Genomic DNA, 19,202 nt, shown 5'->3' on the forward strand with positions numbered 1-19,202 from the left:
AAATATACCTATTTTCTAAGGAAATCTTTATACATACCTGTTCAGTTTGTTCTTTTGTTTCAACATTGCACAATAATTTGTATAGATGTAACACTGGAGCTACTTCTAAGTTTTTAATTAGAGGAGGTAGCAAATCTAATACTTGACGGCTACAATGTTTTAACTGAGCGGCTGACCACACAGCATCTATGTGTTCATTAGTAATTCTTCCTTCCATTGCAAGAAAGTTTAGAATTATATGGCTTTGCTTAATTAACTGCAAAGGAGATAAAAAGCAAAATTAATAAAATATGAATTTAATGCACAATTATTAACAGATTTAATGCAATCAAATAGTCTTAAAATAAATTTTAACGCTGAACTACTAACTTATGCATAGAATACATTAAATATACATGAATGCATACATGAAATTCAAAATGAAATAAAAGAAAAATCTACCACTCTGGAAAAAATTTGATTTGCCATGAATAATCAGTACATTTACTCCTATAACTACTAATTAAATGTTCTAGAATACAGTGAATACTAAATGTATATCTCATTTAAAACACATCTTTAAAAAGCAGGGTTAAAACTTAAAAAGAAATGTTTAAGAAACAATTCAACAATAATGTTCCAAAAATTTATTAACTCCCAATTTATTCCTAATAATAAAAAATAAATTGCAGTTGAAAAACAGCAATTGCAACTAGTTATTTTACGACCATGAATCAACTTAATTGTCAATACTTAAATATTTAAAGCTTTTTAAAATAATATCTGCACTTTTCAATGAAATTTTAACTGTTCTTTGTCATAGGTTAGATTTCATATAAACGCAGGGTAAAATTTTAAGGGCTCAAATTAAAGTGTGACAGTCCTAAACAATAACATAATTAAATAGCTCATTTATGACATTCTTACCTCAACATGAAGATTTGGACCAAAGATGCATTCGATTATTTTATTATCTATTAACCAATTGGCTAAAGCATTCCCAATGCTCTCAGCCTCCACCAAACTTTCACTATGGCAAAGTTCATTATACACATTGATATGATTCTGAAAAGAAGAAAAGTTTAACATCAATAATTACAAAGTCATTGAAATTAAAATTAAGGTAAAATCAGTTATAATGAAATTTAAATTCAAATGAAGATTTTTTTTTTTTAAGTAGTCTATTTTCCAAATATATATTTAAAAAAAATGTTTCATTTTTGCAATATGTGAAAAAGTATAACTATTGCAACAATTTTCTTTGGAAAACGTTAATATTTGCTTTCCAGAAATCAAGAAAATATCTCTTATAATTACTTGGGATATATGAAAAACAGTTTTTTCCTGTAAAAAAAAATAAATCCATAGATTAGGAAAAAAAAATCATGGTTGGCAAGAACACATCTCTATTTCTCCTTGCAATATGTTTCATGTGCAGAAATTCAACATCCCCTCTCCCCTCTAGATTGAAGGAAAAAAAAAAAAAGAAAGAAAGAAACTACACACAAAAACTACTACAACAGTTAAATTATGAAGTTATTTAACAGGTCAGAGGACAAGTTAAAATACCAAAATAATAGAATTTTCATTTAAGAAAAGAATAAAGTAGAAAAGCTTCCTGAAATCACATTTTGGAAGACTTTTTAATACAAATAAAATCACTTACATTGATTTGAGATATACCAGCAAGCCTCATGGTTAGAGTAGAGCTGCTGAAGTATTTAAAGGCTAAGTCCAATCCTTCTTTATCAAAGGTGGCATGGCCATCAAGAGGGTCCTTCACAGCAGTCCACATGAATTCGAACATATTGCGATGTCCCACAGCTCTTAAATGACTATCCTTCACCTGACATAAATATCTGCAAGAAAAGTTTAAAATAAATGCATTATTAAGAATTAATTTAATATTCAAATGAGTCAAACCAAATTTACGAACCACAAGTACAACTTACTTTATCATACAAGAACGAAGCTGGACTAGTTGTTGCATTAGAGAACCTATATTCATCCATAGTTTCAGCTGTAATCATGAAATGATTTTAACATTATGGATTACACCAGTATTATGACCATTCAGTAAAAATAAAATAGTAATAAACAAATATTCATAATAAACAATCTAACATCATAAAGTATACAAATGAAATAGTGGAATATACTATATTCTTGGAATATATTATTCTTAATAAATGATTTAAGAATAATATAGTCTGAGATAATTGAATAAATAAAAATAAAACATAATAACAATCCAAAAAAAACCATGTTAAACAAGTGGTTCTAAATTTTTTTAATTTTTAGAACTATGCTTCCGTTAAGTTTTTTTTTGTTGTTGTTGTTGTTGTTATGCTTAAATTACAAAAAATAAAAAATGTATGAGTTAATTATAAAAAGGCAGAAAAGTCATACATAAATTACAAAATCTTAATAATGCTTCCAGAAATGTTACAATCTAGCATTACCATTAATTCAGTTTACTTAATATTTGGTGAAAAAAATACATAAATAAAAAAATTTCTAATGTAAAATTTTAATAGTAAGTTATCATTCCTCCTATTTTCCTATTTTAATAACAAACGCCGAGTTTTTATCTTATTGTTTCAATTTTAAGAACAGATTAACGCTTTTAACCGAAATTAATAAAGGAATCAAAAACTGTCACTGTTAAATTAAAATTAATTTTTTCAATGGTCATATAGAATACATATGCAAGATTTAGATTTGCTGTAACTCTAACTTGCAGCAACAGTTTCTATCACCATTTAAAAGCAAATTTTCATTTAATGCAAAAACAAATTGTAAGATTTTGTGTAATTGTTGTGAAAATTCTAAGTGATGATATCATTCAGAAAGTAAAAACTAATAACAAGGTGTGAGCATAAATTAATTTCATCTGTTTGACAATATTACTTACATTTGACATTATTGTTGTCATTGCATGAGCTAAAGTCATAGGTAGAATCTCAGGATCTGATTCTTGAAAGCAAGCAATAAGTAATTGTACACCACCTTTATCACAAAAGAAGCACACATTACGAAGCAAATACACAGGAATTTCCATATCCTATAAGAAAATAAAATAAAACAAACAATTACTTAGATATAATAGATAAAGTAAGCAAAAAGATTGTACAGCAGCAATTTCCATCACAGTAAAATTTATTTGCTTTTAAGAAAAAAATATTTTTTTTAATTCTTTAATGAAATTGAATACCACAGTGCCCTAGCTAATAAATTCTAAATTTTAAAAATCTTCTTAAAATATGAAAAACAAACACTAAAAATGTATTATTCCAAAATGAAACACTGTTTTACAGAACAACTAAACATCAAAGTTAAATAATGTCAAACAGCAATATATATGAAAATTATTAGACATGGATCACATAAGTTGATTTCTAAATTGAGAAAAATTGCAGGGCATAATATCTAAAATTTAATGCATTCATTAAATGTAGAGTTCACAGCTTCAAGGAATCCAACTTTTACATAATTAAACTAAAGAGGTAAGGCTCTTAAAGGTATTGAAAAGTTCAGCAAACATACAAAATGCAAATATTCCAAAAAATTTGAAAGCAGCTTACGTATAAAAAAAAAAAAATAAAGCAGTACACAAGACGCAAATAACTGAAATAATTTAACAATGGATATATAAGTGCAACAAATTATATACATTCTTCTCTTTAAATGCATTAGGTCATATTATATATATTCTAAAAAGAGCTCTTATTCTTAAACAAAATTTCATAAAAAGTGTAATTTAAAATTTTTTCAACAATCATATAAATTATTTTTCCATTAAATTAACATCTTAGTGAAAGTATATTTCAATTATGTATGCCTTATCTTATAAAAGTATAAATTGTGCAAAAAAAAATATTCGATACATAATCAAAACATGCAACCATAGATATAAACTTGTACTAATGTAATAAAGCCCTTAAATAAGCAATTAAACTATGTATTAATTTTAAATAAATTATTAAAAATATATTTATCATATACTTACATCTATTTTTGATTGCAGGCTATGTTTGAAAGCAACATACAAAGGAAAATTTAAAAGAAAGACTTTTGAGAATATACAAATTATTTTTTCTCTGTCTTCTGAACTCCACGAACTCCAATCCTCAGATGAAAAGTCCTTCTTTGCACACATATTTGTATTTGACTCTGTCGATTCTTTTTCCGTTTCTTTCGAAGAGCTACTATTAATTTTTTCTTTTTCTTTGGAGTCTTTTTCCTTATTTTCACCATCAGATGCAATCTTCTTAGGTTCATTAGTTTTTGCAATACTAAGAGTGGGTGGTTGTTCATTTTTCAATACTTTAATATCTTTAACTATTTGTTGTAAAATTTCTATTATACTCAAAGCCAAACCTTGCACTAATGCATTGAACCTGTCAAAATTTTTCGGATCCTTAAAACAACAAGTGCATTGTCTGAAAAGAAAAAATTTTTTAAAAATATATATATATTTAATAACAAAAAAAAAACAATTTGTCACAAATTTTACTTTAATTTTTTAAATGTTATAAAAATTTCATCTTTAAATTAAAAAAAAAAACTATGAGCAAAAAGCAGTTTTACATCAAATACTAATTTACTTCAAGATATTTTAGAACAAACAAGGAATAATTACAGCATTATTATTCCATTTTAAATTCCTGAAAGAAAGGACAGCACTTTCAATCAATTTTTAACTGGCATCTGATGTAATATATAATAGCATATAACAGAAACATGCACCTTAGAAAAAGATTTCCTGGTATTTTTTAGCGAATTTCCAAATATAAATTTTATATGACAAGTAATGCCACTGTCATATCAAATATTTATTTCTTAAGAAAAATTTCCCATAATTACAAACACTTTTTCTCTCTTAAAATATACCCTCTATGTTCGAAAATATGGTATGCATTTCAAGAAAATTGACGTCTGAATTTATGATACACATTTATTAATAATCATTTACAAAAAATAAATTTACTGCTCATATACAAAAACATAATTTTAAATATGCCATACTTTCATCTGAAGTGGGATTTGGACTTGTCTTTAAAACATATTGAATCCTCCGGCAACAATGAACTTCTGCCATACTGATATGAGGGATCTTCAGGAATTTTATTTAATTATTTTACTTTATTTTATTTATTATCATTGCAATATAACATTAATTTTATCAAAATTGTCCAATACAGCAAATGTTGTACATAAATACAGCAAACACTGTTTTTCATAAACTAATATGGCCATATTTGATTAATGGATTTCAAGGTATTGTTTTGTGAACAACAAAAAATGTGTTGCTATATTTTTATCACTTTTTAATCAAGCATGTTTTTCTGTAGTAGCTTTAATATTTTCAAAATGTATATATATATTTTAATTTTCTATCTTTAAAAAATGCTCTTTGAAAATTTTATACTATATTTTTTTATTAGAATACTTTATTTTGCATTTAAGTTTAAGATTATTTTTAATGGAAGAACAGTTCACTTTTATTTCATAGCTGGGCAAATTTTGGTGCCCACTGAACTTCATTGATTGTTCAGTGCAGACTGGACTTAACTTTTGAAGCTGAATGGATGGGAATGGTTTTAATATTAGGAAACAGAGCGTTTTATTTGAGTATTGGTTATTTTTTGCAGTGTTTTATATTGATGATAGTTAATAATGACTTTTTTTTTTTATTTGTTCATGCTGTTTCATAACTCAATGAAAAATTGGAAGACTTTTTCTAAAATTTTTAATGGATAGTATCATTTTTCCAAGTAAAATTAACACTCAATATTTATTATTCATGTTTCATTCATTTTAGAATCCCTATTTTTGTCCTTTTTATTTTTGAAACAAATTGTACGAATACCTCTGCACTTTTAATTATCTAATAAACTTGTGAAAATTCTACTGCTTTTTTAATTAAATGTACCATTAATATTTTTAAAATAAGAATAAAATTTGTTGTTATTCATATATTAAATTAATTTAAGACATTAGACTTCAGATTTTAAATTTGAGTTTTATTAAAACCATTTAATTTTATTTGTTAAAAGCATTATTATGGCATTTTTTTTTTTTTTTTTTTTGAATAAAGAATGAAAGTGGCATTTTCTAAATCAACAGTAAAAAGTAAAATTTTAAAAATTAATATACCATTGTAAAATTAGAATGATAAATTATAAAATGCAGATGTTGTTTTGACGTTGACACCTTTACCAAAAGGATTTCTAAAAATTTATTTTCTATTATTTTATTGAAAAAAGCATGAATATCTTTTATCATAGAAAATGAAAATGCCTTTTTTTTTTATACTTACTCTAATCCATCAATATGTTAAGAGATGCTATTTATAATATATTACAGCAATAAATGATGAAATCACAATATATATTGGTGATATATTGTGATAATGAAGTCCAGTCATTGCCCAAATCTAGTTATGTCTATAATATGCCTTTTCAAATTAATTTTTAACTCATTTCATCAAAATTTTATTTATTTTACAGTTATTTCTTTATATATTATGGAGAACAATTACTTATCAAGTTCAGACTTAAAAAACATTTTAAAATTTTACATTATATATAAACCTTCTTTCAAAGTTTAATGATATTCCAAAATTCAATTTAAAAAAAACACTTGCCAGATAAATTATCTATTTCTCTAACTACAAAAACTACACTAATTTTATTTTAAAATACTTTATTAAAAGATCTAAATAAAAAAAAATTCATAGCAATATTTAATGCACTTTCATAATTGAAATTGTCATTTATTATCAATAGTTCAACAAATTTTAAAAGCCACTTTTCTTATTAGTGCTATTTAATGAAAATTTCCAAAACATTACAAATATTCATAATGATTTTAAACTGCATTTGATGAGATACACATTGTATCATATGTTATAAAGATTAGATGATTTCAATTACAATAAAGCAAAATGGGTTTATAAGAATTTAGACTACATACATTTTTAAATATCTATTGAGGAAAAGTTAGATGTGAAAATATAAGGGAAGATATGAAGATCTAGATTCAATGTTATACTCTTCAACCCAAGATAAATGTTTTAACAAAAGGTATGTATAAAGATTATTTAAGTCATAGTTATCAATGCAAGATAAAACTGAATTCAAAGATTTATGATTCTTAAAAGCTAATGGGAAATTTTAAAGTAACTGTTGGTTATTTGGATTAAATATGTGAATTTAGAAAAGTATGCAGATTTTATTATGCGTATATAATATATATATAAGCATAATATATATTAGGAAAAGCTAAAATTCTCCTTAGGATTAATTTTAAAAAAACATACAATCATTCCTAAAACAATTTCTGTCTTAGAGTTTTAATTACTTTTTTTTTCACTTTCAAAATTACTTGTAATATGCATATCTACAATAAAACAATTAGAAATTCTATTCTTCTATAACAATTAGAAATTCTATTCTTAAGTGATGAGCTGAACAAAATTTTCAAATATTTATTTGCCTCAACATGCATTTAAATTTGAATAAAAAGTTTTTCTCATCAATTACATACAAGAAAAATCGGTTACCTTTGTATCCACGTCTGAAGATATGCACATAATGTATTCATTTCTGGTCTATACAAATATCGAAGTTCTCCCTTTTTGATTTCATTTTCATCTAAAGAATTGAAAATGACTTTATCAAAAACAGAAATAAATATTAATATACAACAAAAATTGAAAACAAAAACTGAATTCATGTTAAGGAATATTATTTGCATTAAAAACATTGGAATAATAGAAGAAATAATATATACATAAATAACAAGGTATCTTACCAAGTATTATATTTTAATTATTTCGGTAATACATCAAAACAGCATTGCATAATCAAACTAATAATATAAAGTTACCAATTTATATATAATTATCTTAAGACAAAATAGGTTAGAAACTGTGCTGCTTACATTGATTATAGAGTGATAAAAAAGAAATTCAGAATCTTTTATTTTCATTTATATATGATGGAAGCTATTTATTTGAAGAACAATTCAATGAATATTTTTCTTAATGGTATTGCAACATATTTCAATAATGCTACAGACAAATGAGGTCAAATAAAAACAATGAGAAAAAGTTGGGAAATGCAAAATGAAGTAGGAATGAGGAAATATTTTAAGTAAAGATTTCACAACCATTTTTATAATAAGTGAAGATTGTTGAAGAAAAGCCCCATATCTCACACTTGGAAGTAGATGCTTTAATCATGATTAAAAAAAAAATGATATTTTTAAAAATCAAATGAATAGAAAAATATTCATATAATCTAATTTTTCAAAAGTTACTTTACTAAACAAATTTCTTCAAAAGAGTTATAATTATGCCATCAAGATAATGTTTTCTTTTGTGCAATCATTTGAAAAATTTAAGATAATAAACATAAAGTTTTACATAAATCACTGAATAAAATTTATCAGTTCGGCCTATTTAAATCACAAAGCTGGGAGGTGATGAATAAATGGCAGGTTTTAAACAAACCCCAATCACTTTCATTAAAACTAATACATATTAGGTACATGCAATTCCTTAAGACTAAACAACATCTCATCATTCACTAACACCAGTCTAAAAGAATTTATCTAAAATTCTTTACAATTAAAATTCTTACTTTGAAGTTAGAGCGCATTAAGTTTATTTTACCAAATTAAAATATGTACACATTTATATGTTTTCTTCTTTCCTTTTATCCAGAAGCATAGAAAATTTTGTTGTGCATCAATAATTTGAGAAACTGTTTTCAATACAACACAATGTTCATTTTCTTAATGGAAATCTAACATTTTTCAACTGCTTCTTTATTAAAATTTGATGCAAATGACATAATGTCTTACATTATCAAGATACAGAATTAATGGTACAAAAAATGAATATTAAATAAAATGAAAAATTTTCTCTATTCCAGTGTATGGATATTACATCACTTTTCAACAAGAAATATATCTTGGAAAGCCAGGCAGAAAAGTAAAGACAAATCTTAAAAAGTTGCATCTTGATAAATAAAAATATTTTTTATTAAAGCAGAAACTTATTTTAATATTCTTCAATCGCAGAGAAAAATACTCCAAACAAATTGGAAATTTGATTGCTGCAACAACATATAAAACGAAAATAAACTTCCCAATGCAAAACAGTTTGTTAATTCAGTGACTTCAGAGACCCAAGTCCAAATAAAGTGCTGTTTCAAGCCGCAGTAAAGCAAAGTTGACCACTTTAAAGCAATAACTTAGCACAATTTATTATACATGACAAATATACTATAAAACTAATAATCAAATATAATTGAATAATGAATAGTTTAGCTTAACATACAAGTCAAACAGAATTATATATTTAAAACACCAATAATGTAAATTATACTTTTTTAACATCCATCATAAATAATGTCAAATTTTTTTTAAAAAATAAAAATTCTTATTTCCATATGTATACATTAATTCTGCAATGAAAATTCCACAATAAAATTATTTTCATCTTAAATATGTCATTTGATATTTTGAGATTATTTCCGATTTGTAATTTCACTTCTCAAAAATTCAACAATGCAATTTTAATTTCACTTACAGGAAATAAATTGATAAAGAATCTGTATACTAATTTTTCACGGGCAAAATGATTTAAACATTAAATTCTGTTTCTTTAAAAGTAAATGACAAAGAAAATATTAAAAAACTAATTATTATGAAGTATTAAATTAATCAATTAATGGTAATTTTAACATTTTAGATTTTATAAATCATTCTGAAATACTGCAACTAAACACAAATAGTTGACATACAAAATAAATTGTTTTCCAAGAGTGAAGTAAAATACAAAATATTTTTTAATAAAAAAACACACTTTATATTATATAAAACAAATAGAGGCTTAAAAATATAGTCAATATAAAATCATTAAACTTATGGGAAGTATAACTTTAAAATATAAATAATTCTTAATTTTCTAAAACAATGACTTTAATGAAATTAAAATAAGAATGCAGACTGTGAAAGCAACAAAATTTGACAGTTCAAGTTACATTAAATAATTCAGAATATATATTTATTAAACTGATACAATATATTATTCCTCTCTTCTTAAATTTATTTAATCTGGTATATACAGAATAAAATTCTGATAAATATTTAAATCTAATACTGAAGATTAACAGGGCATATTTCAAAATGAAACATTAGACAATCTACCAAAACATGAAAGTTCTTAAATTTCAAAACAATCAATGGATGTTAACAATTTAATTCAAAATAAGAATGAAGAAGCAAGAAAATATCAAACATGTTTTCCGAAATTCACATTCACAATTTTTATAAATATAAATGTTAATTTCATCCCTCCAAACATAAAACATTTTATATTATGCATGCATCAAATAGGATAGAATCAAAACTAAATTTCAAGTGATAAATAATTGTGAATGCTTCAGGACACATTTACGATTCTCAAATGATATTCTCAAAAAAAAAAAAAAAAATTCAAAGGGAAAATTTTTACCAAATTTAAAAGCATGAAATCATTTCCAATAAACAAGAAGTAAAAATCATTGCAAATTTCTTCTTTATAATATACTAAAGAAAATCGGGAATCAAAAATTACAGTTTATTAGGGCTTTAGGGTTTCAAGATTTATTATGAAATTTAAAAAAATACAATCCAATAAAAATAATTGACTTGTAAAATAACTGATACTTCTTGCATTCTAAATATACAAATATCTAACAGCTGATTTGAGTATGATTACTAATTAAATCAAACCAGGTAGAATATTTATAAAGTCCATATATTTTGGATTAAATTTTGAATATAGACCACCCAGTGCACATATAAAATAGAATATTAATCAGAATTCATATAAACAAACATGCGTTAGAAATATAAACATGTCATTGCAAAGAGTAAGTGAGCAATGTTTAAATCCTAAAATATGCAGCCAAGTCCCACTATATGAACGATTTTCAGAGACTGTGTATTAAAAGAACGTTAAATTCCAGATCGCAAATGTATAAAAACAAATTTTGTGAATTAAATTATAAAAAATATATGAAAACATCATACATCTCTGAAGGAGTTCGATGACGTCTGAACAAATATCACACATTTCCAAAGTGAACAAACGTACATTGGGGAATGTATTCACATTAATGTTGTTAATTTTTAAAACTTGTCAGACTAATTTCTTTAAAAAAATTAAGTCCACGCAAAACTTAAATGCTGACAGAGTTCATCGCCATAATGCCGCTTTAAACACGCGGTTGATGCCACGGAGCAAATTCGTAAATATTTTCCGGATCATTTTGACTTGATTTACTGGAAACACCGAAAAAAGTATATTAATTGCATTGATAAGTAATATCAGTAAGCAATAAATCTTTATCAATAGAAAAAGTAACTAATGCACTTTAATTTATATGATCGCTACATAGAAATTGTGAGCAAGCTCCTTCTAAGGGTTTCCAAATTTTATAACTGATTTTAATCTATGTTTCTTCGCATCTTTTTTCCTGTCTGTTTGGATTCGTTTGCTACGAATGATTCAAATTTACATTATGCCTAAATAAGTGTTTAGTTTTTATGTATACTTGAATGAAACAGTATTTCTATACATATTTTATTTATGAATATTTAATTATTAAAAGAATATTAACAATCCAATGTGAAAAAAACTGCCTTGAGTTTCGGTTTTGTTCTGCAATGAAATTACACTAATGACGCATTCTAAGAATAACGGCTGTTTTCGATTTTTTTTTTCTTTTAATTTCCTTGAATGATTTCTCATCAAGATTATTCTTTCACGCCCCAAATCAGAGAATACTTTTTAAAATTAAATAAAAGGATGCTAACATAATTAAATACAAATAAATATTTAGTAGCCACCCATGCAACAAAAGATTTTTCATAATTTTACTACTATGCCTTTATGAAATTGTATAGCATTCAGATTATATAGCAAATTATAATGCAATATCTTTTAGCTAATAGGCCTATTAAATTACACTAATAAATTTTGAGAGAGAGTATACTGGAATTATATTTATCTCCATATTAGATACTAAAATAAACAATCACTACTCTGGTCGATTCGAATCCCGAAAAAAAGAATCAAAAATATTTGTAATCGAACTTTTTCCTTTTTTCTTTGAATATATATTAGGATTTTATAGGTGACAGAATATAATTTATTTCTTATTTTATTGGTATATTGGTATTGGTAAAAAATTGGTATTTTGAACCCTTAGATTTAATTTTTGGGCTTCACAAGATCATTATCAAAAATTAGCTGTGATCTAATATAATGCTTTCAATGACGTATGATATATAGCTTCGAAACGCAACAAGGAGGAAATAAGTTTAAAGAATATATGACTAGACATTTGGTAGGCTAGTGAACTTCAAATCAAAGATTTGAATATATCATTAATATCTTTATAATTTTTTTTCGAACCTTGCATGAAAGTTGTTGACATAATAGCATATTAATATAACGATCAAAAAAATTTGATCCGATGTGATGTCAAAATTATTTATGAACTATATAAGCAATAGCTGGGAGGCTTCCATCTTCTTCAACCCCACCAAACATTTTTCGAATAAGCAAGGGTCGTATCTATTAAACATACTACTTTTAGATAGTATATTAGGGACTTTTTTATGTTCCATTTATAAATGGACTTATAAAAACTCTTATTTCATAACTAGCTTAGCACTTTACCGAGCAAAACTAGTACTGGCTTGTTGTTCGGTTATTTGTCAGAAATGGTACTGCTTACTCAATATACACTGATGTTTTCCCTATATTTAACCATGTTTTTCTAAATGAGCCACTTTATAATAAGAAATAATTTTATAAGATGATGTCGAACTTCCTGATTATGAATTATGAGTGAACAAGTTATTTATACAAAATATTTTTTCAAAAATAAAATGAATAAAGATTTATCACAGAGAACAAAATTCGTCTCAAATAAACCATGAAGTCAAAGAATAAGAAGCGATTTCATTCATAATTATAATTTGCTTATAAATATTAAAATATTTATTTGTTGAGGCGTTCGTAATTATAATTAGATTAAATTATGGAAGTTAGGTAAAAAAAAAGTTTTTAAATAGACATTAAAAGGCTATTATTTATCGGAAGCTGTTTACTGTTTTTAATTTACTGTTAAAAATATTGTAATCATCAAAAAAATTCGAACTTGAAATTTTGACGAAACTCCATATTTCAAACCTCTCTTTATCCGAAAAATGCATTTTTTGGTTTTATGTTTGCCTGTATCTGACAAAGATAATTCAAAAACACTTTGAGCTAGACGGATGAAATTTGGTATAGGATCTTTACTCAAAATTTATAAATTTCTGTCGAATTTTGAGAGAAATCTACTCAGGTGAAGTCTGTCTGTACGGCCTTCCGAATGTAAGCTAAAAAGATAACTGCAAAATGAAGTGAGCTAGATGTATAAAATTTTATGCATAGAAACATTATGCATTTAACATTTGAAATGTAGATATTTATTAGATTTCGAGCCAAATCTATCTGCACAACATTAACACAAAATCTGTCTGCAAAGATGCACAAATCTTTTACGAAGTTGCTCTATATTCAGAATGCTGTAAAAAACCCTGAAAATACTTTTGAAGTGTATTGTGTACTATCTGGATTAGTTAAAGAATTAGTGGCTTGTTTGCATCCATATATTTTGATTGAAATTTCTACGAGCTCAGCTTATCATTTTGGACTACAAGTTTTTAGCGTGATAATGTTTATAGACTTGCATACCATTTTTAAATTGCCCCACGCTTCACGCGTGATTAAAAATCTTTCAAAACGTGTGTGAGGATATTGCATTGGATCTATAACTACCAAATTCGGCGGACAAAATCTTTTTGATAATTAAGTTCCCACAAAGAGAAAACTTTTCAAAATTTTAATTAGATTTTCGACTACAAATTAATCAAAGTTTTAACATTTTTTTTTTTTCCCCTCACTGACTATCAAATATATTGTTTCAAAAAACTATATTTATATCTCTTTGTAACTTAGAAAATTAGCTTTTAAAAAAAGCAAATTCTGTTTCGTTATAATTTTTCTCTAATTTTAATAAAGTTAAAAAAAATATTTAATATTTATTTTACAATGATGCTTTTCATTGTTTTAGTTCGCGAATTTAAACATAAATATATTGTGAAAGTATCAAAAAATTTTCGTGTTCAGATTAATGCTTCCAAGAATTAGAATGGGGTCAATTCACGGTCACGTGTCAGGTACCAAACAAACCGCTTCTGTTCAATTTTCAACCGTTCTGCGCATGTCGTGATGTCTGCCGATAACGTTGACACTGTTTACATTGTTGTTGACATTGTTTAGTAAATATTAAGCAAGCCGATCAATTATTAAAAACTTCTGATTTTTTTTAAAGATATTATTTTGAATTATTTTCTCCAAATTTTCTTAGTTATATATTTTTATTTCTTATATTAAAATTTTAATTAATATTTTCAATAGAATTATTGTTTATGCAAAATTAACTAACATCGCTTTTTAATTCGTCTGGTGCCGCTTTATTCTTTCCTTTCCCATATCCCCCCACCCCCATTTTTTCATCCGAAGGATACATTTTGACAAATGACTATGGCAGTGTTTTTGAAAAATTACATATGTTCTTTTTTACATATTATTTAAATAGTATTGAATGTTGAATTTTATGAATATAGTTCCCCCAGTTAGTTCTTTTTAAAAATAATTATTACTCTTAGATAAGTTAATATTTTAAAGCTTACTAATGAAATTATTGTATTTTTTTTTCTTATGTAATTACTTTTATAAATATTGAGAGTTAGTTATTTGATGTTTTCAGTTTGCTTAAAAGAAAGAACATGAAACTCAAATTATTTATATAGAATAAATTATGTTTACAATTTCAAATTAGGAAATATAAAAGGTATGGATACCTTTTTTTAAATCTATGCAACTTATGAATAAATAATTTCATTTTAATTTGTAGAAATCATTAAAGGAAAACAAACAAAATCAAACTTTCATAATTTTTATTTACACATTACAAATATATATATATATATATAGAAAGAGAGAGAGATATATATAAAATATATGATCCAATGTATGTTTCAATGTACTCACTAATTCAAAAAAACTAAAAAAAAAAAGCTATTTACTATTTATCAACATTTATTTTTCTAGACACTTAGAAATAATATAAACACAGTATGACAAGAATGTCAATGTTAATGATGAAATCCATTTTATTCAACAGAAACATCCTAGATACTAAAAAATAGGGTTTTTAATCACTAATAAAAACATAATGTTGAACAGTATACTTTTAAAGCAGAACATTTATGAAATTTTTTTAAATGCTAAAGTTACATTGATAAAAATTAAATTGAATGAATATCATAAAATAAAACAAAAACATATAATAGAGTAAATTTAATAAACAACAATAAGGTCATGATATATATACATATAGAGAGAGAGAGAGAAGTTAAATATTATATAAAGAGGAGTTGAAAGAAACACTTTTATGCTTTCACAGAATTTTATAATTCAAAATTGATATGTTAAAGAAATAGAAAAAAAAAAAAAAAAAAAAGTGAAACATGCATGTAGCAATGAAGTTGGGAATAAAAATTATATAATAAATGTTGATATGGAAATTGATTTTCAATGAAAAGACCTTTATTTATTAACACAGAAATCACTGAGGTGCACAGTGTTATAACAGGATATTATGATAACAGTGAATTTCAGTTTAAATACAATAAACTATTGACATTTCATTTTGAACAATAGAAAAGATGTTTGATATACATTCACTTTGAATCCATCACAAATCTGCAAATGTAATTAGAAAGCTAGTAATATTCACTTCTACCTAAGTTTAGCATTATAGCAGTTGTTATTTTTGCAATAGGAGTTTGTTTACTTACGTTAATTAAATTTAGATAAGATTTTGTAAAAAAATGCAATGTAATACTCATGTAAACATTTTAAAACCTTCTAAGCATATTCAAAATTATCAGAAATTTCATCAAATGTGAATGAAGTAAATTAGAAATGCACTCATGATTTTGTTTGATTGTTTTTGGTGGCAAATCGCTTACCGATTTCTTTTTCTTCGAAGAGTTTTTCTAACAAATTACTGGAACAGCTATATTTAATAAATGGACACAAACTGAAGGAATTCTTCAAAATGATCGGAGCATATCATTGACTTCGAAGGCTTGAAAAAATCTATACCAAAGCTATCAACCCAAGTCAGGTTTGTTGAAAGGAAAATAAAAAAACATTTTATCATGACAGTCACTCTTGTATTTCGCATTAAAGCATGCATCCATCAGCACACCAGTATTTCCTCTGTTAACACATAATAAGAGGAAACAAAATGACTCAAAAATTATAACTTCAAATGTAAACAAAAAATCCGCTTCATACTTGGCGGAGAACGTTAATGGCAGACTGATCGACGAGATCGGCGCGGATGAAACTTAAATGCCATGCGCAAGAGGTACATGACATGTGACTTTTACGTCACATGAATTGACCCCATTAAAAATAAAATAATGATTACTTGATTACTATGATTTTTTATTCCATTTCCTTCAATAGTTTCAGTAGTTGCATGTTCTAGTTACATATGAGTTAAGTTTTTTGAAATTTGAAGTTGGTTTTAGCTTGGATTGAAAATGTCGAAATCCCTGATGAAGCTAATGTAAATGATTTTTGAGACGGTATTATAAGACGAATACGTTTAGCTCGCAGAATCTTAAATAATCTTCTAATGTAAATTTATAAGATTTACGTTTCTTTTATTGTAGTAACTATTTAGGTGAATAATGCCCCTGGATGTAATTTTTGTATGGTCAAATATTTAGAGTAAATGAAAACTGCTTACTTTTGGTTTTCTAACTTATATCATAGTATTTGTATATCATAGTAAATCATTAATATCTAAATAATCTATCGAAAAGTTTTGAAATCATAAGCATAATTCTATTTTATAATAATGGATTTATCTGAAAATAAAAATCTGAGCACTAATAACTAATAATATATATTTTTAGAGAGTAATTGAGAAGGTTTCGTGGTGATCACTCTCGCTGGTTATAACAAATATCCTTTGCTCAGAAAGATAAAGGAGTTGCATCTGGAAGCCCTAAATATTTTTTTCACTTCAACCGGTCACTTTTATTAACTAAATAACCGATAACTAAAATATCACACCATGCGGTTTTGTTTTCGCCAATCTGTAGCAAAAAACGTAATAGTCATTTCTCGTAACTGCATTTATAATTTGATACATTGCCAAATTTGTTAAGTTATACTTGGGTGAAAAATGACCATTGTCTGTATAAATATATATATGACATTTTCACTAGTAACTATCAAATTAGAGTCAACAGATCCAAACAGATCCTTTTTCGAGTCACTATTTTCGAATCCATCATTCAATAGCTTTGCAAATGATAAGCATAAATTCTATAATTTTATATTTTAAGAACGAATAGGGTGCAGGGATACTAATTTTGCACAAGAAAAGGAACATTTTTTGTTAAGTGGTCGACTTGTTCATTGTCTGGGACATTAGCATGAATCTTGACCCAGGAGAAGAAGACATTATTAACGCAGAATCCAATTTCACCTAAGAAACTTTCAGTGAATCTAGTGACTAGAGATAATATTTAATTTAGTCTCTTGCTCGGATACTAGTTTGAAAAATATAATAACGCTAATTTAGTTGATAATAGTATGTTCAAAAGCTTTTGATTTCTAATTATGCACGTGGAGCGCCCGTTATTGTCATCAACTTTAGATCCTTCAGCATACGAATCATTAAATTTTCTATATTTTCATTAACGGTCATATATTCTTACAAATTGGTAATGTTGCTTCCCAGCACGGTTAGTTCAATCTTGGAAAGACCATTTTACGATCAGCTCTGTTGGATGCTGATCAGATGCCCAATCAGTAATCTCAGGACTTGGAAACAATTTGGCGACCATTTGGTAACTTGACAACAAAATACTGGAATCCAGAATTTTGGCGACAGAGCCAATAGGAACTGAGATATATCTGATTATTCCTGAACCTTCTCTGTACGGCTCGAATAACTATAAAAGGCTTGCATTCTCAAGCCGAAGACAGTCTTGTACAGAATCGTGCATAAAGTCGTTGGAAATTTTAGAATCGCATAGCGAGTCAACGGCGAATAGTTCTATCAGTCCAGAGAAGCGTAAGCGTTGTGTAGAGCTCAAGCGTTTACTGAATTGAGCTGTGTGCCGAATCCTGGTGTTTATTATAGAAGCAGCATCCAGTCGTGTGTGGAGTAGCCAGTCGTGTAGTAGTGAGTCGACAGTTAGATACAGATAAACCGAGAAGACAGTGAGGAATTGTAAGCGTTTGTAGAGACCGTAGAGTGGAACTATGAAGATTCCCTCTTCTTGCTGAATTCGGCCTGGCCGCTTTGTGTGCTGTGCTTGTTATTACTACGGATTATTGCTTGTGGGCAACTGTTTGTTGCCATTATGGATCAGGCGATAGCTAATAAGCAGGGTACCAGCAGTGCACGTTCAATATCACGCCAAACAGATATCCCGTTCTCGATGGTGCAGAAGATAGTGCGTAAGATCTTGAAATTTTATACTTGTAAGATAACACCCATTAACTGGTGACACTGATCTGAATCTTGATGACCCATTAACTAATGACACTGATCTAATTTCTGATTGCGGGGAGTTCTGGTTCACTTGAAAGAATTTGTACATCAAGGATATGTTCCTACTTTAAAAGATCAAATAATGTTATATGAAAGATGAATGAATAGCAATATGATGCGAGTCACTGTCGAAAACCTCGTGTACCGCATGCAATTATTGGAACATCATGTTGGTGGTCACCTTGAGCCAAATTGTAAGTTGCTATAATAAACGCTATAACGTTCATTGGCATTTGATATGTTGCTATTTACTGTTTCAATTGGCAGTTTTGTTTTCTTTTTCCACACATTATGCGCTTGCAGCGCCAGGATTTCCCCTATCTGCGATTTTTGGAACTATTTTTTTTTTCTTGCTAAATCAAAACCGCATACTTTAATGTGTATAGTGGCCAAATTTCATTCAGTACATAACACGCTACAAGGCTCCGAACATCTTCTGTTATTTCTTGATTACCCTGT

General features: G+C 26.5%; 1 protein-coding gene across 5 annotated transcripts in view; it reads right to left on the reverse strand.

Annotated features, from left to right (window-relative positions):
• Positions 1–11,283, reverse strand: part of LOC129985310 (ubiquitin carboxyl-terminal hydrolase 34-like) — a 68,597-nt gene extending 57,314 nt beyond the window's left edge. For all 5 annotated transcript variants that reach the window (XM_056095295.1, XM_056095294.1, XM_056095293.1 and 2 more), the window contains exons 1-8: positions 11,068–11,283; positions 7,547–7,637; positions 3,989–4,421; positions 2,894–3,043; positions 1,932–1,999; positions 1,646–1,838; positions 907–1,044; positions 38–256 (exon numbers count right to left, since the gene is read on the reverse strand). In XM_056095295.1, the coding sequence (XP_055951270.1) occupies positions 38–256; positions 907–1,044; positions 1,646–1,838; positions 1,932–1,999; positions 2,894–3,043; positions 3,989–4,421; positions 7,547–7,637; positions 11,068–11,110 (1,335 nt within the window). In that variant the 5' untranslated portion in view covers positions 11,111–11,283. The remainder of the gene's footprint in view (positions 1–37; positions 257–906; positions 1,045–1,645; positions 1,839–1,931; positions 2,000–2,893; positions 3,044–3,988; positions 4,422–7,546; positions 7,638–11,067) is intronic.
• Between the last annotated feature and the right edge of the window lie 7,919 nt (positions 11,284–19,202).

The sequence above is a fragment of the Argiope bruennichi genome, chromosome 9 (genome assembly GCF_947563725.1).
Source record: "Argiope bruennichi chromosome 9, qqArgBrue1.1, whole genome shotgun sequence".
Lineage (NCBI taxonomy): Eukaryota > Metazoa > Arthropoda > Arachnida > Araneae > Araneidae > Argiope > Argiope bruennichi.